At 39.7% G+C, this 27,991-nt stretch overlaps 1 protein-coding gene across 3 annotated transcripts in view; it reads right to left on the reverse strand.

Moving 5' to 3' along the window:
• Positions 1 to 27,991, reverse strand: part of dennd4a (DENN/MADD domain containing 4A) — a 154,029-nt gene that overhangs the window by 73,910 nt on the left and 52,128 nt on the right. For all 3 annotated transcript variants that reach the window (XM_060853248.1, XM_060853247.1, XM_060853249.1), the window contains exons 4-13: positions 25,683 to 25,752; positions 24,682 to 24,851; positions 20,241 to 20,482; positions 19,044 to 19,110; positions 18,609 to 18,667; positions 16,416 to 16,560; positions 12,047 to 12,222; positions 11,034 to 11,134; positions 8,188 to 8,406; positions 7,510 to 7,655 (exon numbers count right to left, since the gene is read on the reverse strand). In XM_060853248.1, coding sequence (XP_060709231.1) covers positions 7,510 to 7,655; positions 8,188 to 8,406; positions 11,034 to 11,134; positions 12,047 to 12,222; positions 16,416 to 16,560; positions 18,609 to 18,667; positions 19,044 to 19,110; positions 20,241 to 20,482; positions 24,682 to 24,851; positions 25,683 to 25,752 — 1,395 coding nt within the window. The remainder of the gene's footprint in view (positions 1 to 7,509; positions 7,656 to 8,187; positions 8,407 to 11,033; positions 11,135 to 12,046; positions 12,223 to 16,415; positions 16,561 to 18,608; positions 18,668 to 19,043; positions 19,111 to 20,240; positions 20,483 to 24,681; positions 24,852 to 25,682; positions 25,753 to 27,991) is intronic.

Raw genomic sequence — 27,991 nt, forward strand, 5'->3', positions numbered from 1 at the left:
AGAGAGAGAGTGAGAGAGAGAGTGAGGGAGAGTGAGTGAGGGAGAGTGAGTGAGGGAGAGTGAGTGAGACAGAGAGAGAGGGAGAGTGAGTGAGTGAGACAGAGAGAGTGGGAGAGAGAGTGAGACAGAGCGAGAGAGAGAGAGAGAGTGAGTGAGAGAGTGAGTGAGAGTGAGAGTGAGGGAGAGAGAGTGAGGGAGAGAGAGTGAGGGAGAGAGAGTGAGGGAGAGAGAGTGAGACAGAGAGAGTGAGACAGAGAGAGTGAGACAGAGAGAGTGAGACAGAGAGAGTGAGAGAGAGAGAGAGAGAGAGAGTGAGTGAGAGTGGGAGAGAGAGTGAGGGAGAGAGAGTGAGGGAGAGAGAGTGAGGGAGAGAGAGTGAGGGAGAGAGAGTGAGGGAGGGAGAGTGAGGGGAGAGAGAGTGAGTGAGTGAGTGAGGATGGGTGAGTGAGTGAGGGTGAGTGAGGGAGAGAGTGAGAGTGAGAGAGAGTGAGAGAGAGTGAGAGAGTGAGTGAGTGAGAGAGAGTGAGTGAGTGACAGAGAGTGAGTGAGTGAGAGTGAATGAGTGAGTGAGTGAGTGAGTGAGTGAGAGTGAGTGTGAGAGAGAGTGAGTGAGAGAGAGTGAATGAGAGAGAGAGAGAGAGTGAGTGAGAGTGAGAGAGAGAGTTGAACACGTGGCAACTGAGATGGTGCAGGTGGGAGGGTTTGAGATTCCTGGTTAATTGGTGCTCTTTCTGGGTAGGTGGTCAAACAGGATGGTCTTCAACTGAACCGGGGACAGGTACCAATATCCTGAAGGGGAAATTTGCTAGTACTCTTCAGGTGGGTTTAAACTAATTCAGCAGGGGGATGGGAACCTAAATTGTAGTTCAAGTATACAGGAGGTCCCGAAATAACGTTTCAGGGTCACAAAGGGGCACTGGCAAGCAATAAGTTGATTTGAAGTGTGTCTATTTCAATGCCAGAAACATCTGGAATAAGGTGGGTGAAGGTGCAGCATGGGTCAGAAGCAGGGACAGGAATGGCTGTTGCAGGTTCCAGGGTTTAGATGTTTCAGTAAGAACAGAGAAGATGGTAAAAGAGGAAGGGATGTGTCACTGTTAGTCGAAGACAGTATTACGGCTGCAGAAAGGACATTACAGGACTCAACAACTGAGGTAGTATGGGCTAAGAATAGAAGCAGGAAAGGAGAGGCCACCCTGTTGGGAGTTTTCTATAGGCGTCCAAATAGTTCCAGAGATATAGAGGAAAGAATAGCAAAGATGATTCTCGATAAGAGTGAGAGTGATGGGTAGTTGTTATGAGGGACTTCAACTTCCCAAATATTGACTGGAAATACTACAGTTCAAGCACTTTAGATGGGTCAGTTTTTGTCCATTGTGCAGAGGCTTTCCTGACACAGTATGCAGACAGGCCAGCAAGCTGGGAGGCCACATTAGATTTGGTACTGGGGAGTAAATCCGGCCAGGTGTTAGATTTGGAGGTAAGTGTGCACTTCGGTGATAGTGACCACAATTCAGTTATGTTTACTTTAGGGATGGAAAGGGATAGGTATACACCAGAGGGCAGGAGCTACAGCTGGGGGAAATTACGATGCGATTAGGCAAGATTTAGGTTGCATAAGATGGAGAAGGAAACTGCAGGTGATGGGCACAATATAAATGTGGAACTTATTCAAGAAACAGTTACAGCGAGTCCTTCATAAGGCTGGGAGGAAGTTGTTGAGCACAGGATCTGTTGTTTACTAAGGAAATTGAATCTCTTGTCAAGAGGAAGAAGGCAGCTTATGTTAGGATGAGATGTGATGGATCAGTTAGAGTGATTGAGAGTTACAAAGTAGCCAGGAAAGACGGAAAGAGAGAACTAAGGGGAGCAAGGAGGGCACATGAGAAGTTGTTGGGGGAAAGGATCATGGAAAACTCTAAAGAGTTTTTTTTTAAATAGGCCTCTGCAGAGATCCAGGGAGGTGGAAGAGAAGATTGGCAAAATTATACTGGGTAGGAGTGAAAGGAACAGGGTGGTCGTTGTGGGGGACTTTAACTTCCCTAACATTGACTGGAAATGCTATAACTCTAGTACGTCAGATGGATCAGTTTTTGTGCAATGCACACAAGAGGGTTTCCTGACACAATATATCGAAGGGCCGACAAAAGGGGAGGCCACACTGGATCTGGTGCTTGGTAATGAACCAGGCCAGGTATTTGGTTTATTTGTAGGTGAGCACTTTGGAGAGAGTGACCATAATTTAGTTACGTTTAGTTTAGTGATGCAAAGGGATAGGTACATGCCACAGGTCAAGAGTTATCGATGGGGCAAGGGCAATTATAATGCGATTAGGCAAGAATTAGGATGCATAGAATGGGGCAGCAAAATGCAGGGGATGCAGACAATGGAAATGTGAAGCTGGTTAAAGGAACAGATATTGTGTGTCCTTGATAGGTATGTCCCTGTCAGGCAGGGCGGCAGTGATAAGGTAAGGAAACCGTGGTTTACTACAGAAATTGCATCTCTTGTTAAGTGGGAGAAGGAGACTTATGTGTTGATAAGACAAGATGGGTTCAGATGAGGCGATGGAGAGTTACAGATCAGATAGGAAGGATTTAGAGAGAGTTAAGAAGAGCAAAGAGAGGACATGAGCAGTCTTTAGCAAATAGAATAAAGGAGAACCCTAAAGCTTTCTATAGGTATGTGGGGAATAAAAGGATGACTAGATTAGAAATAGGGCCAGTCAAAGACAGAAGTGGGAAGTTGAGTGTGGACCTGTGGAGATTGGAGAGGTGCTAAACGAATATTTCTTATCGGTTTTCACTCAGGAAAAGGAGAATATTGTAGAGGAGAAGAATGAGGTACGAGATATTAGACTAGAAAGGACTGAGGTTAGTCACAAACAGGTGTTATCAATTCGAGGAGTGGAAGTAGACAAGCCCCCTGGGCCGGATGGGATTTATCAGAGGATTCTCTTGGAAGCTAGGGAGGAGATAGCGGAGCCTTTGGCTTTGATGTTTGAGTCATCATTGTCTACATGTTTAGTACCAGAGGACTGGAGGATTGCAAATGTTGTGCCCTGTTCAAGAAGGACAGTAGAGATGATCCAGGTAATTACAGACCAGTGAGCCTTACTTCTGTTGTATGAAAGGTACTGCTGCAAATGTGTTGCTGGTCAAAGCACAGCAGGTTAGGCAGCATCTCAGGAATAGAGAATTCGACGTTTCGAGCATAAGCCCTTCATCCTGAGATGCTGCCTAACCTGCTGTGCTTTGACCAGCAACACATTTGCAGCTGTGATCTCCAGCATCTGCAGACCTCATTTTTTACTTTTATGAAAGGTACTGGAAAGGATTATAAGAGATAAGATTTATAATCATCTAGCAAGCAACAATTTGATTTCAGATAGTCAACATGGTTTCGTCAAGGGCATGTCGTGTCTCACAAACCCCATTGAGTTTTTTGAGAAGGTGACCAAGCATGTAGATGAGGGTAGGACATTTGACGTGGTATACATGGACTTCCGTAAAGCCTTCGATAAGGTTCCACATGGTAGGGCTGTTGGAGAAAATGCAGAGGCATGGAATTGAGGGTGTTTTAGCAGTTTGGATTAAAAACTGGCTTTCTGATAGAAGGCAGCGAGTGGTGGTTGATGGAAAATATTCAGCCTGGAGTCCGGTTACTAGTGGTGTGCCACAAGGATCCGTTTTGGGACCACTGCCGTTTGTCATTTTTATAAATGACTTAGACGCAGGCATACGTGGATGGATTACTATATTTGCAGATGACACTAAAGTCGGTGGAGTAGTGGACAGTTTGGAACAATGTTACAGATTGCAGGGGGACTTGGATAATAAGCAGAATTGGGCTGAGAGGTAGCAAATGGAGTTCAATGCAGCTAAATGTGAGGTGATGCACTTTGGGAAGAATAACAGGAAGGCAGAGTACAGAGTCAATGGCAAGATTCTTGGTAGTGTGGATGTACAGAGGGATCTTGGAGTCCATGTACATTGATCCCTGAAAGTTGCCACCTAGGCTGAGAGTGCTGTTAAGGCATAAGGTGTGTTAGGTTTCATTGGTAAAGGGATTGAGTTCTGGAGCCGCAATATCATGCTGCAACTGTACAAAACATAAGTGTGGCCACATCTGGAATATTGCGTACAGTTCTGATCGCCATATTTTGGGAAGGATGCAAAAGCATTGGAAAAGGTACAGAGCAGATTTACCAGGATATTGCCTGGTCTGGAGGGAAGGTCTTATGTGGAAAGGTTGAGAGACTTAGGTCTGTTCTCATTGGAAAGAAGAAGGCTAAGAGGGGATTTGACAGAGACATACAAGACGATCAGAGGATTAGATAGGGCAGACAGTGATAGTCTTTCTCCTAGGATGATGACGTCAGCTTGTACGAGGGGGCGTAACTATACATTGAGGGGTGATAGATTTAAGACAGATGTCAGAGGCAGGTTCTTTACTCAGATAGTGGTAAGGGCGTGGAATGCCCTACCTGTCAAGGTAGTCAACTCAGCCACATTAGGGAGATTTAAACAATCCTTGGATAAACACATGGATTATGATGGGATAGTGTAGGGGGATGAACTGAGCATAATTCACAGGTTGGCGCAACATCAAGGGCTGAAGGCATGTTCTGTGCTGTATTGTTCTATAGTCTATGTTCTAAAGCTTTTTATAGATATATAATGAATAAAAGAATGACTATAGCAAGATTAGGGCCAATCAAGGGCAATAGTGGGAAATTGTGCATGGAGTCAGAAGAGATAAGGGAAGCACTAAATGAATATTTTTCATCAGTATTCAATCTAGAAAAAGACAATGTTGTCGAGAAGAATACTGAGAAACAGACTACTAGACTAGATGGGATTGAGGTTCACAAGGAGAAGGTATTAGAAATTCTGAAAAGTGTGAAAATAGATAAAACCACTGGGCCACATGAGATTTATCTCAGGATTCTCTGGGAAGCCAGGGAGGAGATTGCTGAGCCTTTTGCCCTGATCTTTATGTCGTCACTGTCGACAGGAATAGTACTTGAAGACTGGAGGATAGCAAATGTTGTGCCCTTATTCAAGAAGGGGAGTAGAGACAAACCTGGTAATTATAGACCAGAGAGCCTTACTTCGGTTGTGGATAAAGTGCTGGAAAAGGATTTACAACCATCTCGATAGGAGTAAATTGATCAGAGATAGTCAACACGGTTTTGTGAAGGGTGGGTCGTGCCTCACAAACCTTATTGAGCTCTTTGAGAAGGTGGCCAAACAGGTGGATGAGGGTAGAGAGGTTGATGTGGTGTATCTGGATTTCAGTAAGGCGTTTAATAAGGTTCTCCATGGTAGGCTACTGCACAAAATACAGAGTCACAGGATTGAGGGTGATTTAGCAGTTTGGATCAAAGATTGGCTAGCTGAAAGAAGACAGAGGGTGGTGGGTGATGGGGAATGTTCATCCTGGAGTTCAGCTACTAGTGGTGTACCGCAAGGATCGGTTTTGGGTCCACTGCTGTTTGTCATTTTAATAAATGACCTGGATGAGGACGTAGAAGGATGGGTTAGTAAATTTGCAGACAACACTAAGATCGGTACAGTTGTGGATACTGCCGAAGGATGTTGTAGGTTACGGAGGGTCATAGATAAGCTGCAGAGCTGAGCTGAGAGATGGCAAATGGAATTTAATGCAGAAAATTGAGAGGTTCACTTTGGAAGGAGTATCAGGAATGCAGAGCACTGGGCTATGATAATATTCTTGGTAGTGTAGATGAACAGAGAGATCTCTGTGCCCATGTACATAGATCTCCCAAAGTTGCCACCCAGGTTGATAGGGCTGTTAAGAAGGCATACGGTGTGTTAGCTTTTATTAGTAGAGCGATCGAGTTTTGGAAACATGAAGTCATGCTGCAGCTGCACAAAACTCTGGTGCAGCTGCATTTGGGGTATTGTGTACAGTTCTAGTCACCGCATTATAGGAAGGTTGTGAAAGCTTTGGAAAGGGTGCAGAGGAGATTTACTAGGATGTTGCCTGGTATGGAGGGAAGGTCTTAAGAGGAAAGGCTGAGGGACTTGAGGCTGTTTTCGTTAGAGAGAAGAAGGCTGAAAGGTGACTTAGTAGAGACATACAAGACGATCAGAGGGTTAGATCGGGTGGACATTGACAGCCTATTTCCTCGGATGGTGATGGCTAGCACGAGGGGGCATAGCTTTAAATTGAGGGGTAATGGATATTGGACAATTGTCAGCGATAGTTTCTTTACTCAGAGAGTAGAAGGGGCATGGAACACACTGCCTGCAACAGTTTTAGAATCGCCAACTATATGGGCTTTAAATGGTCATTGGATAGGCATATGGAAGAGAATAGAATAGTGTAGGTTAGATGGGCTTCAGATTGGTTTCACAGGGTGGCGCAACATTGAGGGCCAAAGGGTCTGTACTGTGCTGTAATGTTCGATGTTCTAGGACACCCTGGCTTATACTTCATTCACCACTATGACATATCCTCTGCACTCGCATGGAAAGGTAACATCTTTAACTTCTTCCTATTCATCATTCAAGGTCCTCATTACCCCTTCCAAATGAAACAACCATAATGTATTCACTGTTCACAATGCGCTTTCCCCTCAGTCCTGAGAAGCAAGGGGGTGAAAGGTTATCAGGGTTAGTGGGAATGTGCAGTAATCAGATCAGCAAGGATCTTACAGAACGTGTAGCAGGTTCAAAGGGCCATGTGGCTTCATCTCCTCCTTGTTTCTATATTCATTTTTATGTGAATACAATAAGGAGGCCAAACAAAAACCATGTAACTATTTTGCAGAGCACCTATGTTCAGTTCACAGGCTTCTAAAAAAAATCTTTCATGGGATGCTGACATCAATGGCAAGACAAGCATTTGTTGCGCATCCCTAATTCTCCTCGAATGGAGTGACCTCTTGGCCATTTCAGTCAAAAACAATGTTCAGGGTCTGATGTCATATGTAGACCAGACCAAGTAAAAACAGTAGATTTTCTTCTTTAAAGCATAATTGTAAATTACTTTAACAACAAAAGCTGTTAGTTTCATACCAACAGAGATTAGCTTTTAATCCAAAATTCATTGATAAATTTCTTGATGAAACTTGAATTGTATTAATAGTCTCTCCTGCCCTCCACTGTATCAAAGAAATTCCCTTTCATCCCTCCTGCCCTTAACCACCCTTTTATTTAAAATTGATACTTCTACCTTTTCTTAGTCCTGGTGAAAGGTCATCTCCACATGAAACACGAACTCTTGTTTTTCCTCCACAGATGCTGCATGACATGCTGAGTATTTCCAGCAATTTTTGTTTTATTAAAAATTAAAATGGATGCAGGAGTCTCCAAGCACTTTTACTTTCAGAATCCAGCCCATAAAGAACCAGTTTCGTCTCATTGTCCATACAACTTAGATCATTTATAAACTGACTGAAACATAACTTTCAAGTATTTAAACAGCTTTTCTATCTCAAAGAAAACAACTGGAAAATCGACAGGTTAATATTAGACTTACTTTGTCCACACAATCATCAAAGAAAGCCAGACTTGCATCCTTGTCACTCACAAAGGAACATTCCTCAATGAATCGAATAAACATCTGTGTTTTAGTCATTAATGAGTAAAACTTCTGGTGAGGACGGTCCCGACTCTTCAGGAAACCTATAAAGGTTAGCATGAAATCAGCAATCTTTTAAAAAATTCCTCTCGATCTGATCTCCAAAACATTGGTAAAGGACTTTTAAGACAGAGACTCCCCCTTTGATTAATTAATGACTTTTGAATTTCCCAGAAAAAGAGGATTGCAAAACAAATTAACAGAGTTTGGCTTAAATTCCTTGGGAAAGATTTTCCAAAAGTTCAAGGCCAATTGCTAAACGCAAGTGACAAAATTAAAGCATTTTGTTTTTATCACAGCTTTTATGTCACAATATGTGATTTGGATATTAATACTAAATTCACCAAAAGGGAAAAACTTTTAAATATAAATTGGAATGTATTCACTAATTTGATATTATGGTTTAAATTGTGCTATGTTTCGAAAACACAGGTAACTGGTGTGTTTGAGTTTAAGTAATCTATAAGGCTGGCAATATTGTGTCAAATATTTTACAAAGGAGCCATGAAACTTTATGATTGCTATGTTGAATTGACAAATATTATTTTCTAACTATTTTCAAACTTTTGTAATCACCTTGAAGGTCAAACAGTGAGCTTGCATCTGTGGCTTTTTCAGAGGGAGCCTCTGTGATGGGTCGAAGATAAGTTCTGTAACCCTTCAGTACTGAAGCCATGAATCGGAGGAAAGCTTCTTGTATTTCTATCTCCAGTACTTGCATCCTCTTACCAAAGTTGAAATCATGATCATTCATTGATAACTCCATTAAAGCTTCTTCTCTGGGTCTTTGATGCACTGCAAGGGAATAAGTTTCATTTTAATTTTAAACGATTACTACAAAATGCACATTCTCAAATGCACTGTAGTGAATGACTGGTTCAGCTTTAATTTAAAATTATTTTTCAAGTTATTTCTGCAAGAAAAGCTTAAATTCCTCTCTTGATTACAGGGCCTAACTCCTGGTAGGCACAGAGAAGGCTTGTCTTTTTTCCAAGTGGCCGTTTTTCATTTTCAAGCATAGGTAACGTTGTGTTGGAAAGTTTCTTTGCTGTGGATGGCATTAAATCTGATCTTGTTATGGGTTTGTCATACGTTTGTGTGTTTAACTTCTACAGAATATGAATAAAGTGGAAGGAAATACAATCAGCAGAGTGAGGGAATCACAGCCCCTTTTTTTAAACACTTAACTGATTGGACAATTATATGCTCAAGTTTCACAGCACGTTTCTCTGAACATTTGATCCTTGCCCTCCTTGCTGCAGGAAAGAAAGTAATTGTGAGGCACCATATATTACACCAGCTGACACCAGCTGAGCACAAACCAGGAAAATAAATTGGGAACACAGTTCAGTGTGGTCTCCCACTTCCCTTTATCAAAGCTATCAGAGGAATTTTGCAGTGAACTGAAACAATTTTATGTACAATACATTCAAGTCATTTTGCAACTTTTGGTCTCTATCAAACACATTAATTTTTATACTGGTGCAGTGATTTGAACAGAAATGGAAACTCTGATCAGAAAGTTATACAGCATGGATCAGACACTTCTTGTCCATGCCAACCAAACATTCTAAACTGATCCAGTCCGACATGCCAGCGTTTGGCCCACATCCCTCTAAACCGCTCCTATTCATATACCCATCCAGATGCCTTTTAAATATTGGAATTGTGCCAGCCTCCATTACTTCCTCTGGCAGCATGTTCCATATATTCATTCTGTACACACACCAACCTCTGCATGAGAGCGTTGCCCCTCAGGTCCCTTTTCAATCTTGCCCCTCTCACCTTAAATCTAAGCCCTCTAGCTTTGGACTTCTCTACCCTGGGGAAAAGACCTTGACTATTCACCCCATCCATGCTCTTCATGGTTTACTAAAAACCTCCACAAGGTCATCCCCCAACCTCTGACGCTCCAGGAAAAAAAAACCCTAGTCTATTCAGCCTCTCTTTATAGCTCAAACTTTCCAATCTCAGCAGTATCCTTGTACATCTTTTCTGAACCATTGAGTTTAAAAACATTTTTCCTGTATCAATCTATCATGCGGAATCTTGTCGAATGTCTTGCTGAAGTCCATATGGACGTCTACCACTCTGCCCTCATTAATCTTCTTTGTCACTTCTTCAAAAAACTCAATCAAGTTAGTGAGACACAATTTCCCATGTACAAAACCATGTTGACTGTCTCTAATCAGCCTGTGCTTTTCCAAATGCATGTAAATACTGCCCCTCAGAATCCCCTCCAACAACCTACCCACCACTGATGTCAGGCTCACTGGTCCCTGGCTTTTCCTTAACACCTTTATAGACTCAGATGTAAACAGATCCTTCAGTCCAACTCATCCATGCCAACCAGATGTCCTAAATTAATCTAGACTCATATGCCAGCACTTGGCCCATATCCCTCTAAACCCTTCGGATTCATATACACATCCAGATGCCTTTTAAATGTTGTAATTGTACCAGCCTCCACCATCTTCATTCTGGCAGCTCATTCCATACACGCCTCACCCTTTTTGCGCGAAAAGTTGCCCCTTAGGTCCCTTTTAAATTTTCCCGTTACCCTGAACCTAGTCCTGAACTCTAGCCCTCTAGTCCTGCCCCTCATGATTTTATAAACCTCTAGAAGGTCACCCCTCAGCCTCCAGCACTCCAGTGAAAACAGCCACAGCCTATTCAACTTCTCCTTATATCTCAAATCCTCCAGCCCTGGCAAGATGCTTGTAAATCTTCTCTGAACCCTTTCAAGTTTCACAACATCCATCACATGAACTAACCTCCAGCTTTCCGGCATCTTACTTGTAGCTACTAATGACACAAATATCTCAGCAAGGGTCCCAGTAATCTCTTCCCTAGCTTTCCACACCTTATCAGGTCCTGGGGATTTATCCATCTTTATGCATTTTATGACATCGAGCATCATCTCTTCTGTAATATGGACACTTTTCAAGACATCACTATTTATTTCCCCAAGTTCTCCAGCTTCCATATCCTTCTCCATCATAAATACTGATGCGAAATACTTGTTTAGTGTCAGACCCATCTCCTGTGGTTCCACACATAGATAACCTTGTGATCTTTAAGAAGCCCTATTCTCTCCCGAGTATCTCTGATGTATTTGTAGGATTCTCCTTAACCTGTCTGTAAGTTTTACATCACGTTTCCTTTTGGCCCTCCTGATTTCCCCCATAAGTATACTGTACTCTTACTGCCATTATCCTCCTCTAGGGATTCACTCAATTCCAGCTGTCCATTCCTGACATATTCCTCTTTCTTTTCTTGACCACAGCCTCAATTTCTCCAATCATCCAGCATTCCCTATCCCTACCAGCCATATGCCTTTCACACTAACAGGAACAGATCAGAAAGGAACTTTCTGAAATCATAAACAAATTACAATATTTGATAGCTCAAAACATACTTACTCTCTGCTAACTGCTCATAAATGCTGCTCAAAGAGTTGATCAGATTTTTACAAGCTTTCTTAGGAAGCAGTTTCCACGTCAGGTTTTTTCTATCATCCGTTCTGAAACAACAACTTTACTTTAAATACAATTCTTGAGCTCAAACACAGCAAATGAATTCAGAATTTTCAATTGCAACATTACTTTCACTATCAGCTGCAAGTACCCTGTTTAACTGAAAGTCAGTTTAGCAAACAAGAATGTTATAATTCAGTATACACATTGATGAATCAGTGGCTAGCTGGAGTGTTTTGAGCCATGGAATAACATTGACAGGCATTGTAGCTCATTTCATGCATTAATATGGAACTGCCCTTCACTACCCTGACACAGACCACTGCCAGCATGATGAAGTTACTTGTTTATAAAGTAATTTAATGGCTAGAACAAAGAACAGCTCACCAGTCTAGTCAAAATGATTTGCGGAAGTAATAACAATAATGTTAGACATACAATGCACAGGTGTTACACTAGAATTCCAAATGTCTGTGTAAGGACTCTTGGGGCACCATGATAGTGTCCCCACCTTGAACTGGTAGCTTAGATTCAAGTCCCACCTGTTCCAGAGGTGTATCACAATATCTATGAAAAGGTTGATTAGAAAATAGCTGCAGACAGCCAAAGTTACAAATGCAGAGGTTTTACAATACCACCTGAGGGAAGGATATAGGGAGACATTAAATCTTGTATAGGTATTTTCATGATAAATCTTAACCGAGAAACTGATAATAAGAAAAATTATGGCTGCAAAACCTGGGCATAATTTCCAGCCTCAGGAGAAGATCACATAAGATCTCGTCTCCCTAATTTCTATACTACATGTCGTCTAGTTATTGCTCAAAATGTCCATCTTATGGTGAGACGTTCCTGTTCGCAACATGGAATTCCTTTGATGAAAATTTTTTTCCTCCAAACACAATTGTTATTCATAAATATACTTTATACTCTAATTGTAATTGCAATTAAAATCTTACTGAAAGATGGTGTTAGTGTCCAGGTCCACACAGCTTACATCACTTGGCGGATCATACAGGTCAAAGTAGCGAGAGTCAACTCCTACGATGAAAGGGCAAGGGGCACTAAGAACATCTGCCAAAGCCAATGGGCAGAGAGGAATGTATGGACATGGCCAATGGAATGGAAATATCATCTGCATAGAAAAAAGTCACAATAACGTCACACACTTTCTCTTAAAATTCTACTTGCTTTCCGTTAACTGATGAAAAAGTGTATCACTTGCTCAGCTAAAGTTAAATAATTGCCAAGGGTCTCAACATTTTTTTAACATTCTCATAACATGACTGAAAGAAACCAAGTCCCAACTTTAGAAATCTACAAAACAAAATTACTTTGTTCCTGCAAGTACATCTTCATGTTAGAACTCTGTATTTTATAAGCAGAAATAAAAAGAAGTGAAAACTAATGTTTCCTTGCTAAAATATTTTGCCGAATATGCAAGCATTAATTATATCATATAGTCAAAAATGTCAACACTCATCTAAGGATAGGATTAGATTGATCTGCCATGTCCAGTAAATCTACTCAAAAAACTTTCTTCAATCTAACAAAAGAAATTAAGAGGTACAATTGTATCTTTTTAACCCATGTACAATTTGGAATACATTTATAAATGCAAGGGAGTAACAAAACCCAGCAGCTGTAGTAGCAAAGTTTTTACAAGTTCAATTCAAAATGATTTTCCACATTATACTTGATACCTCTAGTTTACAATTTTTTTTTCAGATATTATGACTTTAATTAGAATTTGTGGATTCTGCAAAGTTCCAGCATTCAAAGCCATATGAAAATATCTCACCAATACCAAGGGCCAACAATGACAAGGTAATTCTGCCAACACTCAAGTTAGACCTTTATTCTCAAACACAAAATCTTTTTCAGTTGCACCTCAACATTCTTTATGGATCCATGGAGTTTGTACCCTTGCCCACTCTGCTGAATGCAAAATTTTCTTTAAGGCATTTTATTTGCTTGTAATAATATCCTTTGCGGTATAAAAGAAAATTATTCAATGCGGATGGCTGAAGCTAATTCTATCGATACAAGTAATTTCCCTTCCCTGTCCCAACAGAAAATTCATGCAGTCTTCCTCATTACAACTTCACTACACCATTAAATAAACAACATCTTTATTGATGTGAAAACCATTATTAATTACTTAAAACAATCCTTTAATAATTCTTTCCCACTTCTCTATTCTTCTGATTGGCTCAAGAAGCTGTTATTATCTGTTCCTGCATTGCTATGATTTAGAATTTCATACAGAACAGATATCTTTTCAACTTAAAGATTATGTGCCACCCTCATGCTTTTAAAACAATGTACTTTTAAAGAAATGATTAGTTCCAAAGTTCTTTCTCACTTTTTCTTGAGTTTTAAGACATTTTTATTTAAGCAATGATTTTCTGGCACACCATCACAGACCAGCTGAACGGAACTACCAAACCTGACTGCATCAGTTGAATTAACATAAATGGTGAAAACCGAGAGGTGCTTTGGTGAATTATATCACCCGCAGGTAAAGGGACAGCTGGAAAATGGGAAGCCTTCAAAAATGAGATAACAAGAGTGCAGAGACAGGATATTCCTGTTAGGGTGAAAGGAAAGTCAAAGACTGTGGTGCTGGAAAAGCACAGCCAGTCAGGCAGAATCGGGGGTTGGGGGGGGGGGGGGGGGGGGGGGGGGGGAGGTAACTGAGAGTGCGATAAGTAGCTGGAGGTGGGGTTAATGGTGATAGATTGGAGAGGAGATTGGAGCGGATAGGTAGGAAGGAAGCTGGACAGGTAGGACAGGTCATGAAGATGGATTTTCAAGCTTGATTGAGTTTTTTTGAAGAAGTAACAAAGAAGATTGATGAGGTTGATGTGGTCTATATTGGACTTCAGTAAGGCGTTCGGCAAGGTTCCTCATAGGAGATTGGTTAGCAAGGTTAGATTTCATGGGATACAGGGAGAACTAGCCAGTTGGATACAGATCTGGCTCAAAAGTAGAAGAAAGGCAGTTGTTTTTCAGACTGGAGGCCTGTGACTAGTGGTGTACCACAAGATCGGTGCTGGGTTCACTGCTTTTTTGTCTTTTATATAAATGACTTAGATATGAACATAGGAGGTATAGCAAGTAAGTCTGCAGACGACACCAAAATTGGAGGTATAGTGGACAACGAAGATCTTGATCAAATGGGCTGAGCAGTGACAAATTGAGTTGAGATAAATGCAAGGTGCAAATTGGAAAAGCAAATCAGAGCAGGACTTAGACACTTAAAAGGAAGGTGCTGGGGAGTGTTGATGAACAAAGAGACCTTGGAGTGCAGGTTCACGGTTCCTTGAAAATAGAGTCGCAGGTAGATAGGATAGTGAAGGAAGTCAGAGCATTGAGTATAGGAGTTGGGAGGTCATGTTGCAGCTGTACAGGACATTGGTTATGCCACTTTTGGAGTACTGCATTCAATTCTGGTCTCCTTGCTATAGAAAAGATGTTATTAAACTTGAAAGGGTTCAGAAAAAATTTACAAATCTATTGCCAGGGTTGGAGGATTTGAGCTATTGGGAGAGGCTGAATAAGCTGGGGCTGTTTTCCTTAGAATGTCGGAGGCTGAGGGATGACCTTATAGACATGTATAAAATCATGAGGGGCATGGATGGATAAATAGACAAGGCCTTTTCTCTGGGGTGGGCATAGAACTAGAGGGCAAAGATTTAGGGTGAGAGGAGAAAGATATAAAAGAGGCCTAAGGGGCAACTGTTTCACACAGAGGGTGGTGCATGTATGGAATAAGCTGCCAGAGGAAGTGGTGGTGACTGGTACAATTACAGCATTTAAAAGACATTTGCATGGGTATATGAATAGAAAGGGTTTAGAGGGATATGGGCCAAGTGCTGGCAAATGGGACTAGATTAGGTTAGGATATCTGGTTGGCATGGATGAGTGGATCGAAGAGCCTATTTCCGCGTTGTACATCTCTATGACTCTATGATTCCTGTTTTACATTGTTAGGCTCAGCAATTTCTCTCTGGCAGCTCCTCAATCTTTTTATTTCAGAATTTGTTTTTTTTAAACTAACTTCTTAAATAAATTTAAGGGAAAAAAGCAAGGATTTTCCATTGGCATAATTCCTTGTGAAAGTGTCTCCAGATTGTAAGCATGTTTTCAAATAACCTGACAGTTTCATGGGCTGTAGGGAAAAGTTTCAATAAACATCTTTGCAGACAACATGCTTACAACTTCCCAACAAATACCTCCACTTTTGATCAGTGTTATGAGCCATATGAAGTGACACAAGCACCTCAATCACCAACCTTTCTTACAGGAAAGCTCTGAAGACACAACTAAATGATTTGGCAAAATTATCAAAAAGTTAAAATCTAAGAAAACTTTAAAAATTTAAAAACTGAATCTGACCATTCCACAATTCTTCCAAACCCCTACATTAAATGTCCCAAATGTTTAAAACGCAGCAAGTTATCATGTTCTACCATTTCATTTACATGACGTATGATTAAACTATCAATTTTTCAAAGAGTGAAGTATTTGTCAGTGATAAACTGCACTCTATTACTATCATCAACAATGAATGCAGAAGTTACGGAATTCTTACGCATCAGTAAACCTGGATACTTCCTGTCCACCACCGAATGCAAGTTCATTTCATAATTATAGATTCTATGACAGATCATATCAACTTCCCATATCTTTCATTATTGCTGATGTGATATTTGTAAGGGAATTCATAAGAACATTGCGGCTTATAGAAAAAGTCTAGTTACAGTGATGGAAAACTAGTTGTTGCATCAGAAACACCAACAGAAAGGTGACTGAGGAGGTTCTCAATGGCTCAGGTGTAAAGACAGAATTCACCTGAGCAGAAACCAACAAGGTGGTCCTGGATGTGATTTCTAGTCTGTGCTCAGTTTGTACATCAGATGGTGGAGGTCAGAGTACTAGAACTGATCTCAATGCTCCAAAAGAAAACCAACATTCATCACATTTTTAGGTGCTCTGCAGTGACTTACAGCAAAATGCAGCATTATATTAAGTGATTTGATAATTTAATGAGTGCAACAATAATTCTACTTGCCAATTTGCAAATATAATCAATTTTTTAAAAACCTTAGTGTTTTGGTCATTCATTTAATTCCACCTATCATTAATTATAAATTCACAGTTAAAGGCTAACCTTAGACGAGATGTTTTAGTCACGGTAGAGTTAAGGTAAGGTCACAGGGTTAAAGCAGCAGGAAAACGAAGCACAAAAATATAAATCAAACTACATCTTTGCAAATTATCCTGACAAAATCTCTCAGAAGTTTGAATGAGCTTAATACTCACAGAAACGAGTGCTTCAGCCACACTAGTCAACACAGCAGGGCGGAGAGAGTGAATAAGAATCTTGTGCTCAGTTACTGCGTACAACAGCAGACTTATTGCTTTCTCTGGGCCCAGGTTCTGCAACAAAGTAGTGAAACTGCCACCACTGAAAGGAAATGGACAGACATCAGAATTCAGTGAAGTAATGCAATGGTTACTTTTCACTTCGTTTGTCTGACTAAAATATATTCCTGGAGACCCCAATTTATGCCTCTTGTTGCAGAAAGTATTACACGCATTCTCTCCACTCCGCAGATCATTTTCAGGCAGCATCCGAGGAGCAGGAAAATCGACGTTTCGGGCAAAAGCCAACTGCTGACTTTTCCAGCACCACTCCAATCCAGAATCTGGTTTCCAGCATCTGCAGTCATTGTTTTTACCTAGATCATTTTCAGACAGAGTTATTGTAGCAGATGAGCTGATTGCCCTCAAGGAAAATATCTTCCAATAATTTTGAAAACAGAATTGTTTTAATTAACTTGTTAAAATGGTAGCAGGCAACAGAACACTTTCCTGTTGTTCAGTGCCATTGCACTTTAACCTAGAAGTATGTGGCACAAGCAAACTCATGAGTTTGGATACTTGAAAGTTTAAGTCATAACATTCTGCATAAAAAAATCTTGGGATGTGAATGTTCAAAAACATTTAAGAAGAACATCAATTTAAGTCAGCACTTAGTACAGTTTACAAGACAATAGTGATAATTCGCTGCTGAAAATGTGTTGCTGGTTAAAGCACAGCAGGTCAGGCAGCATCCAAGGAACAGGAAATTCGACGTTTCGGGCCAGAGCCCTTCATCAGGACTCTGGCCCGAAACGTCGAATTTCCTGTTCCTTGGATGCTGCCTGACCTGCTGTGCTTTAACCAGCAACACATTTTCAGCTCTGATCGCCAGCATCTGCAGACCTCACTTTTTACTCAATAGTGATAATTCCCCAAGTTTCAATTTTTTGAATAACTACCTGCTATTTGATGTTTCTTTAAAAGAATACACGCAATATAGAATCTCAAGAAGTAATATTTCCTTGCTTATGATATGAAATTCAACCTGGCTTTGTTGCAATTAATCCTTTCAATATAAAAAAACCATAAAATGCCCTCATGACATACAAATAATATGTTGTATGAAATGTAAGTACAGCTTTCAGTTCTATCTGATCATAGCTAACCTGTTTCAATACAGTTCAGAAACAGATATTTAGATAATAATTTAATCTGCATTTCTCTACCAGTTGAAAATATTCGACAGATATCTGTCAAAATCTAGAGGAAACTGCATAATTGCCAACTTGCAACTGAAAATCACAAGATGGTTACTTTTCAACAAGGTATTTGATATCAAAAGACGAAAGGGAAGAAGAAATAGCATTGCTCTCTAGTTATAAGTGTACCATATGCTGCTGGATTACATAAGGAACTGAAGCTGGGAATGAATTGCATAGTTGTAAGTCAGTCAAGACTTGTGACAAAGTGAAAGCACAAAGCCTTGATCTTACATTTTCTTTGTTTCATATTTGAACTCATTTATTTTTATGTCTTTTTGTTCTTGCATTTTGTTTGCTTAATCATTAGAACAAATTAAAATAGTGGAGACGAAATCTCTTTGGTACAGAAAGTTACACGTTTACCAGAGAGAGATTTGGAGGCATACATTACTGTAAGAGATGCAGCTTTATTTATATTACAGTTTTAGCTACTGTACAGGTATAGACAAGTGAATACTGGATTTTCTGCTTCTAACACCGCTACTCAATTGTTCTCTTGTAGGTATACTACTGTAGACAAGTTTACATCAGTGTTTTGGAGTTGTCACACTGGCATAAGAGCAAACACCAGATACAGAAGCTTGAAAAATAATTAAAAAAAAGTACTTATTCATAGAACAGGAGTTCAAATCCCACCATGGAGATTTCAGTGTTTGAATTCAGTTTCTTAAAATGGTTGGTATCAGTCATACCATCGGTTTGCTGTCTAATCCACTGGTTCACTAATGCTTTTAAGGGAAGGAAGCCTACAATCTTTAACTGTCTAGTTTACACAGCTCCAACATCCACCAGTTCTTATTTGGAAATACTGAGTGGGACAGTGTTCAGGATACAATTTTCACTTTCAAAAATGTTTAAAAGAATTAAATCTGTACTTATCCATACATACCTCAAAGGTAATGGCGATGATACAGGTTGGCAAAGCATCAGATAGTCATGTGGTGATTGCTATAACAAATGAGGAGATAGAATCTGCTGAATTTTAATCTAAACAAATTCTGGTCCAAACAGAAGTATTCACATTAAGGAAAGTTTCTCTAATATCAGTTTCTTGTATTTCAAATTTTAACAATTTTAAATTCAGAATCTCTCACTTTTCATGTTTTTTGCTAACATTATTTTTAATAACACAATATTCTATGGAATTCGCTTAATCCATTGAACTCTACCCTTTCAGGTGCGCTATCATATTACAAATGTTCAGGAAGATTTTTGGGGTAAAGAATCAAATATTAATATACTCCTGCTACAATCTAAACAACAGAAGACATCTAAGAGCACTGTATTGTTGTTGTGAATAGCAACCATGTAAATAGACACTCACCTGCACAAGAATCCTTGGCCTTTGAGGAGAAGGGAATGGAACATTATGCATGAAATGACTGATGTGCCTGCAAAATAGAAGTTTAAGCATGTTGAATGCATGGAGAAAACACTGGTATTCACCATCATCTTTTAGCTACAAGTCTATCCAATTCAATATATTATTTTATAACTTCTTTAAGCAAACACTTTAAGGTAAGAATTGTATTTTTTTTATCTTTGCCAATGTATTAAACCAGATTTGCAAGATTTTAATGTGAAACACACATCTTTGCTAACTAGAAGTGAGGAGCATAAGAATAGCAAAACTCACACATATATCACAGCTAAGGAGGAGAATAGGGAGCAAAATACAGGAATAAATAAACAAACACAAGCACTCCAAATGTGACTGTTTGCATCAGTAACATTTTTTCAAAAGCTCCCTGTCAATCTTGGCATAGTATGTGAGGCAGATATTCACTCAACTCCAGCATAATTGCTGGCATGTGCTGCATATTATCCCAGCGTTGCTATGAGAATAGAAACTACCATGGACTGCACACATCATGCAGACTTGAAATCATGACTATATTTCAACACACTAACAGCCAAAGTAGGAAGATATTAACAGAAGGAAGATGCATTAATTATTCAGAAAACTATCATACTACGTTAGATAATTACAACACATTCACCAATATGACACATGTTTAAAATCTTTCCTTATTGTGGAAGCAAAAAATGCAGGGTTCCAGGTGTGACCCTCTTCTGTTAGTGCTGAGCTATTTGACTTCAGCTATCCCAGCATTAATAGGCCAGAATTTGGAATCACCCTGTAATGTAAGGTTGCAAATCCTTACCAATTTAATTCATGCCCTTATATTCTAAAGGCATCTACCCTCATTGACTTATAGCTAGTACTGCACCCTCTAATACTTTGGCCAGTTGGGTCTTAATTCTTAATTGCTAATGACAACAGCTGGCTGTTTGGTAGGGGGTGCATCACTCAACATTAATAATGTGCGTTTGCAGCATGACCTATTAAACAGCTGCTGCAGCAGGAACTCTGACTGATCTTCCTTTCTCCAGTCAGGTGAACCATCACCACAGCCCAAGTGAGGCAAACTAACAATCAGGAACAACGCCTGGGAACATTCAATACCTACCGTCAGTTCTGGCAGAATCAGGAAGAATTAATCTTTTAAATGGAACTTACTTCTCAATGGGTAGTGCATGAGGCCCAGAGATTGAATAACGGTACAAAAACGTGAGAAATTTTCTAAAAGCTTCGAAGAACGGCCAATGCGACAGAAGGCAGATGCATTTGCTGGTATAAGCTGCTTTTGAGAGGATGGGTTTTCGGTCGGCAGCACTGACCAGCCCTAATTGGGATCGTTGCTGGTCTGTTAGATTCTCTTGAGGAAGAGGCTCATAGAACTGAATAGCTGCACCATAAACCTAGGAACAATGAGGAAGGGTGCTTGAACCATTACATAGCAGAACATTAGGTGGCAATTATCAATCTGGTATGATGATGAAAGCATAAACAATTCCAATAAATTATTTCAAGTATAAATCTGTAATTAGTTTGGGTGTGTCCAACACTGCATCATATAATTTACGCAACAGAATTTGGGCATAAAAACCATGCCTTGGTTTTGATTTTACTTTGACAACTAAGGACAGGCAAGAAATGCTGACCAGTCAGCAATGCCCACACTCAATAAATGAGTAAATAACAAAAACTTACTATACAATGATGATGAAAGGAATTGTGTTTGCAAATATCTGGCAAAGTGGGATGTGTTTCCTGAATTAATTCTGACTATTTAAAAGGGGTCAGACAGGAATGTTTGAAATTTATTTCCTGGATGCTTGTTCTTTCGGAAAGCCAGCATAAACGTGGCATAACATATGGCCTCGTTATAACCAATCATTTTATATCTGAAGATGCCAGTGCTTCAAAATAAACCTGTTGGATGATAACCTGGTGTGTGATTTTTAACTTTGTTCTGGGTTTTCTGGGGTTTTTTCCATTTCCCTCAAATTTACATCTTTCTTAGGTGGGATAGATTGGGTTCTGTACATATTGTGACACAAGGCATCATAGATGCGTGAACAAACAACTACCCATGAGTCTTTTATTTAATTCATTGCTCCACACTGGTCTAATCCATTCTGCATTCATAAAGCAGTACCCTCTGCCAATCCTGCCTGTTCAGATTTCTTTGTAAAGGAATCTGAAAATAAAGCAACCGCTTATGTCTCTTTCTCTCTACAGAAAATTGGTTAGCAGACAGGAAATAAAGCGTCAGAATAAATGGGTAGTTTTCTGTATGGTAGGCAGTGGCTAGTGGGTCTCACAGGGGTTGGTACGAGGACCCCAGCTATTCACAATATATCTTGTTAAATTTTTTAGATGAGGAAACTAAATGTCATATCTCCAAGTGTGCAAATAACTCAAAGCTGGAGAGAGGGTGAGCTGTGAGGAGGATGCAGAGATGTTGCAGCATGATTGCAACAGGCTGAGTAAATGGGCAAATGCATGACAAATCCAGTATAATGTGGACAAATGTGAGGTTATCCACTTTGGTAGCAGATATAGGAAGACAGGATAATATTTGGATAGTTGTAAATTGAAAGAAGAGAATGTTCAACATGACCTGGGTGTCTTCGTTCACCAGTTAGCTCTTGGGGCTATGGAAAGAAGGCAGATTTAGGATATTAAGCTCAATGATCACCCATGATCACATTGAATGACAGAGCAGGCTTGAGGGGTCATATGGCCTACTTCTGTTCCTATTTTTGACGTTCATATGAATTAACAGTGGAAAACTTTAGTACCCTGAAGTGGAAGTTATATCTGGGTATGCACATTCCATGCTCTAACTATGCTGATTTGTGCCTAAAGTAAGTGAGATGGGTTATCAAGAAATATCATATCCCATATCAGGCAAATTGAAATTGTAAGGGTGGATTTCTCAGAGTTTTAAGTTACTTTTTTAAAAAAAATATGCAAATTAGAACAATACACACAATTGATTAAGAAGTTTTCAGATAAGGCTATTACAGAAATAAAACCTCTGAAAATGGAGATAAAACCTCTTCATTTGTGCAGACATTATTTGACAGGTTCCTGCCCCATTTACATAACATGCTTGCTTACTATCACAATTTGTACCATAATGGAATACAGTCAGTTATATTCACCTCTGCACACGTCAGATGATGAACTGCGGATAGCCCTGAACCATAGGACTTGGGTACTCAATTTTACTTAATTTTAAATCGATAAAATGTACTAATACAAAAGGGAACATATGGGTGATCAGAACATATTAGGTACAAGTAATTAGTCATCACAATGGACCCTGACAACACTCTGGCAATAGACCAGGAGACTTACACTTCAGAAAGTGCCATCCCCCGAATCAAGCTGTTCCAGCACAGCTGACAACACGAATAAGTGATCAGATACATCTTGTACATATAAACCAGGACAAATCCAACCTGGGCAATTACCACCCAGTCTACTATCAGCCATAGTGATGGAAGGGGTCATTAACAGTGCAATCAAGCAGCACTGGTTCAGCAATAGCCTGCTCACTATCACTTATAGTTAGGTTGCACCAAGGTCACCCAGTTTCTGACATCATTACAGCCTTAGTTCAAACACAAGCAAACAGCTGAATCCCAGAGGTGAGGGGAGCATGACATCAAAGCCACATTTGATTGCATGTGGCAAAAAGGAGCCCTAGAAAAATGGAATCAATGGGAATTGGGGGAGGGAGCTCTCTGCTGGTGACAGTCATAAGGATGAGATTGCACACTACTTGAAAGTGCATGGCAAAATAGGATTGAGTCAGCATGCCTTCATCAAGGGGAGGTCATGCCTGACAAATCTATTAGAATTAACTGAGGAGGTAATGAGCAAGTTAGACAAAGGAGAACCAGTGGCTGTGCCACACAGGAGGCTGCTAAATAAGATGAGAGCCCAAAGAGTAGGAGCAAGTTACTGGGATGAATAGAGGATTGGCTGATTGACAGAAGGCAGAAAGTAGGATAAAGGGCGGTAATTATCAGGACGGTAATCATTGACTAGTGGAATGCGGCCGGGGTCAATGTTGGGACCACAACTATTCACGGTATACATTAACAACTTGAATGAAGGAACTGAGGGCATTGTTACTATGTTTGCAGATGAGACAAAGATAGGTGTTTGAATAGTTAATGCTGAGAAAGTGTGGTGGCTGCAGAAGACCTTGGATAGGCAAAAAAGAGGTAGATGGAATACTATATGAAACAGTGTGAGGTAATACATTTTGGTTGGAAATAGAGAGGCGTTATCTATTTTCTAAATGAGGAAAGGCTTTGGAAATCTAAAGCAGAAAGAGACTCGGAAGTTGGAGGTCAGGATTCTCTTAGAGTTAACATGCAGGTTCAGTTAACAGTTAGGAAAGCAGATGCAATGTTGGCATTCATTTCAAGATGGCTATAAAACAAGAGCAGAGATGTACATCTGAGGCTTCATAAGACTCTGGTCAGGCCATGTTTGGAATATTGCAAGCAGTTTTAGGCCCTACATTTAAGGAAGGATGTGCTGGTGTCGGCCGGAATCCAAAGGAATGATCCTGGGGTTGAAGGGCTTGTTATTTGAGGAGCAGTTGAGGAATCTGGATCTCTACCTGATGGAATTTAGAAGGGGGGGGGGGGGATCTGATTGTACACTTGCAGGATTCTAAGAGGCCCGGATACAGTGGGTAGGGAGAAGATGTTTTCACGAGTAGGAACTGACTAGGGGCACAAACCTCAGGGTGAAGAGGTGACCCTTTAGAACTGAGATGAGGAGGAATTTTCTTAAGCCACAGGATGATTAATGTGTGGAAATCTTTGCAGCAGAGGGCTGTCGAGGCCGTCATTGAGTGTACTTAAATCAGAGATACATAGGTTCCTGATAAGCAAGGGGATCAAGGGTTACAGAGGTCTAAAGTGCAAACATTCTCCACAATGCTTAGCACCATTCACAATTTCTGAATTACTGAAGCAGTCCGTGCCCAAATACAGCTAAACCTGGATAACATCTGGCTTGGGCTGAAAAACGAGAAGTAACAGTTGTGTTACACCAAATGGACTGCAGCTGCTCCATCAGGCAGCTCACCACCACTGTCTTAAGGGCAATTAGGAATAGAGAATAAATGTTGGCCTTGCCAGAGTTGCTCATATTAATAAATTTTTAAAAATTGAAGAATGATCACATAGGATGAATGCTGAAGGGCAGTAGGTTCTCTTTCCTAAAATGGCATCCATGGAAGAGATGGGCTTTTACAACATAATGATAATTTTGGATCAGAAACTTGAAAGTGAATAGAATTAATGAATTTACTTTCACAAATTCATCACCTGATTTCAAATCGTGACCACTAACCTGTTCATCGATCAACATGTTGTCAAGCCCCTTAAATTACAATAAATGTTTTGCAACTTTTAAAAGGCAACAAAATTTATAATTCAATCCTTTTATTTTCCTTTATAAGTTCAGTCTTTCTCTTTCATATATTTCGTATGAACGTTTTAACAAACCGCTACTTTGACTAGACAAAGACAAGCCTACAATGCAGTATGCAGTAGATTAAATGTTAGACTTGCTCTGAATGTACCTTTGCTGCAGAAGCTGCCGTAAGCACAAATGTGGAGAAGACAGGAAGCGGATATTTGGTATTACAAGGCCAACATTCAATGGTTGTTCCCATTGGCAAGCAAAAGAGAGGTACTGATGCAGGCAGTGGAAAGGATTCATAATCTTCCTCTGGATATCTACATATTAAACCTGTAAAGACAACAGACAAAAATGAAAATATCTACATTAAAACCATTCCCATCGGTGTACAATGATTTTTGAATGTTGAAACTACAGCTGATATATTTATTTGGAAGATCCTTTCATGAAACCCAGAAATAAGTATGATCCAAATACAACATTCACTGGACCAGCGTCTTATTAAAGTACTGACCAATCTGTTGGTTTTATTTCTCAGCTAATCAATTATAAATCTCCTGAAGACTGGGAGAGAAAAAAGCTGGATTCCAATTAGCCTGTCAATGAGGACAATTTATGGCGACCAGTAAACAAGAGTGACAGTTTCCCCGACTCAATGTCACTGGGACACCCTGGCCTCAGCCTAAACAATGGCAGGTGCACCTGGGCCTCAATTTGGCAATGCCAAAGAGTAATTGTGCATATACAGGTAAAATTGCAAATACCTTTTAATGGCGCTATATGAGAATTATATGCCATTTTCAGATCAATTTAAAGCTTAAAGTTACGTGCGGTGCATCTTAAAATCTACTATAAAGTAAAGGAAAGACTATGAAATCTGGAATTCTTAGGAAGAGTTTAATGAAATTGCGATGAACTATTGAGTTCAAATGATCTTTTCATTCATGCTCTGATCACTCAATATTAATACTGTTTCACTTTCTAATGCTTTGTTATCTCATTCACTAAAAACATCAAAACTTCAGCATGTAAAATAAGTTCATGCTGGCAAAACTCCTAGTGTAAGATTATCAATTTCCTAACAGTATACACAAAATCAAAATTTTTCAGATGATTTTTCCTTGCCAAAAAAAGCTATCCAATCATGGATGCAGCACTTACCAGCTTTGTATGCTATACTGTTTGTCTTGGCCAAGGACTTTTTGTAACACAAATATACTGCTGACCCCCACTGCAACAGAAAATGAAATAAATTACTAAACTACTAATACAAAGTAGCACTCTCCAAAACCACAACATAGCTACTAACTAGAACTACCAAGGTCTGTCCAGATATATTTTTGTTTAACCTATTTTCATTACAACACAAAGAATTTTAGGCATTTTGTAAAAAGGTGTTTAATTATATTTTTTCATTTTGTGCCTTAGGGTTTCTCTTGAGCAAGTCTATATAAATCTACATATCCATTCACAAAAACTTGTTCCCAAATATTAATTGCAAATAACGAATTCCATAAAAGAAAGAAATGTCACTGGAATAACAAGCTGTTCTTAGAGATCCCAAAGGAACACATGCAGAGAAACAAACAAGGAAATACTGAAGTGGAAAGGCAGTTACAATAAAGAACTTGCATGCTGCAAAAAAAACTAAGTACTTATATTCACTAGAAAAGGAACAGCTTCCTCCAAGCTTGGGATGTAAGTAAATGGTTTCTGCCAAGTATACAACCATTAGCTAATCAAACATATTCTTTAGTTCAGGAATGTATCATCTTGAAAATAAAAACTCCCCAAAGTAAAATCAGTTATCAAACATAGTTTGGATCAGAGTCTCTGCAAGTCCACTGTGATTTATTTTTGGAATGTTTGAAAAAATGATGAAAGGCTCTGGGGGCCAGTAATAATTCATTCACCAAAAGGGAAAAACAAACAAAAGTCTGTTGATGACATGGAGTGAAGAAAGCAATGTGGACTACTACCCAGTGATGACCACAAGGTACAAGGTTGCACGCACAGAATTTGTATCTTCTGAAACAGGCCAAATTCCTCTTCATTGACTCCATGTGGAGCTTTCACAGCAGCTCAATTCTTGGCAAAAGCTGCAAAAGTTCACTTTCACAATTCTAGTACAATCCAACAAGTTAACTACTAGCAAAATGACTTTTCCATCTGCAACATGTTAGTTAGGATGCACTGCACAATATTTAAAGCATTAATCTTTGAATTACATACTCTTACCATTAAGAAAATTTGCCAGCAGCTCTAACCAGTGGTGCAACACTGATTGGATGACTACAATCTCCTGTTTATTATCTTGCTAAATTACAGTCAGAAAACATCCTGACAATCTAGAATATCTTGGGAGGACAGGAAATGTTACACAACTCAAGGTTAAACAAAAGAACAGATCTAAGTATCAAATGCCACTGAATCATGCAGCCCTGACTCAATACATGGGCACTTCGAATTAAGTTCCAAACTAAGGACCATTCAATAAATATGTTTCACTTCACTGGTTTTACTCAGTGATCTAGCTCTGAAACTCCAATTAAAACATGCAATATTTTTCAAACTAATAATGTGCAAAATAGAAGCTGAAAGATAACTCCAACTAAATATGGGAAGAAACAACATTTGGTTTTTAATCCTAAAGGTTGCCCAGAAGGTTATAAGAACTCTAATGTATGAGAACATGCATTTTAAAAAATTTACTCATGGGATATGGGCATCGCTGGCATTTGTTGCAGAGCCTTAGTTGCTTTTAAGAAGGTGGTAGTGAGCTGTCTTCTTGAACCCCTGCAGGCTATGTTCAAAAGGTTGATGCACAATGCCCTTAGGGAGGAAATTCTAGGATTCTGACCCAGCGACAGTGAAGGAACAGTGACATATTTCCTAGTTGAGTGGTGAGTGGGTTGGAGAGGAACTTGCAGATGGTGGTTCCCATCTATCTGCTGCCCTTGTCCTTCTACATGTAAGCGATCGGTGATTTGGAAGGTGCTATGTAAGGAATTGCTAACCTTTGAAGAAAATCTTGACAACATTCTTTATATTAGAACATAAATATCACCCTTAGTTTAAAATACCGGTACCTTTCATTTCAACCAATTGTTCTGAGACTGTACTCATATGAACAGGAATAATGCCATTCAGCCCATCAACACAGTTGCTTGAAGACTTCAATGCTTTAAGCCATACTATCCCCAAAACCCTTTATGCCACTAATAATCAATTACTCTCTAAAACTTAGTTAAAGTCTGAGCTTCCACAGCCCTTTGGAACAGAGAACTCCAAAGATTCTCAATCCTAAGTAGACATAATATTTCTTCATTCCAATTCTCAATGGCATGTGTTTTATTTTTAAGTTGTGCCCTCTGTTCCAGACTCAATCGGGGAAACATCTTATCTGTATCCACCGTGTATTTTCTCAGTTTGAATGACAGCATCTCTCATTCTTCACAACTCAAGAAAAT

This window comes from Hemiscyllium ocellatum, chromosome 39 (assembly GCF_020745735.1).
Source record: "Hemiscyllium ocellatum isolate sHemOce1 chromosome 39, sHemOce1.pat.X.cur, whole genome shotgun sequence".
Taxonomy (NCBI): domain Eukaryota; kingdom Metazoa; phylum Chordata; class Chondrichthyes; order Orectolobiformes; family Hemiscylliidae; genus Hemiscyllium; species Hemiscyllium ocellatum.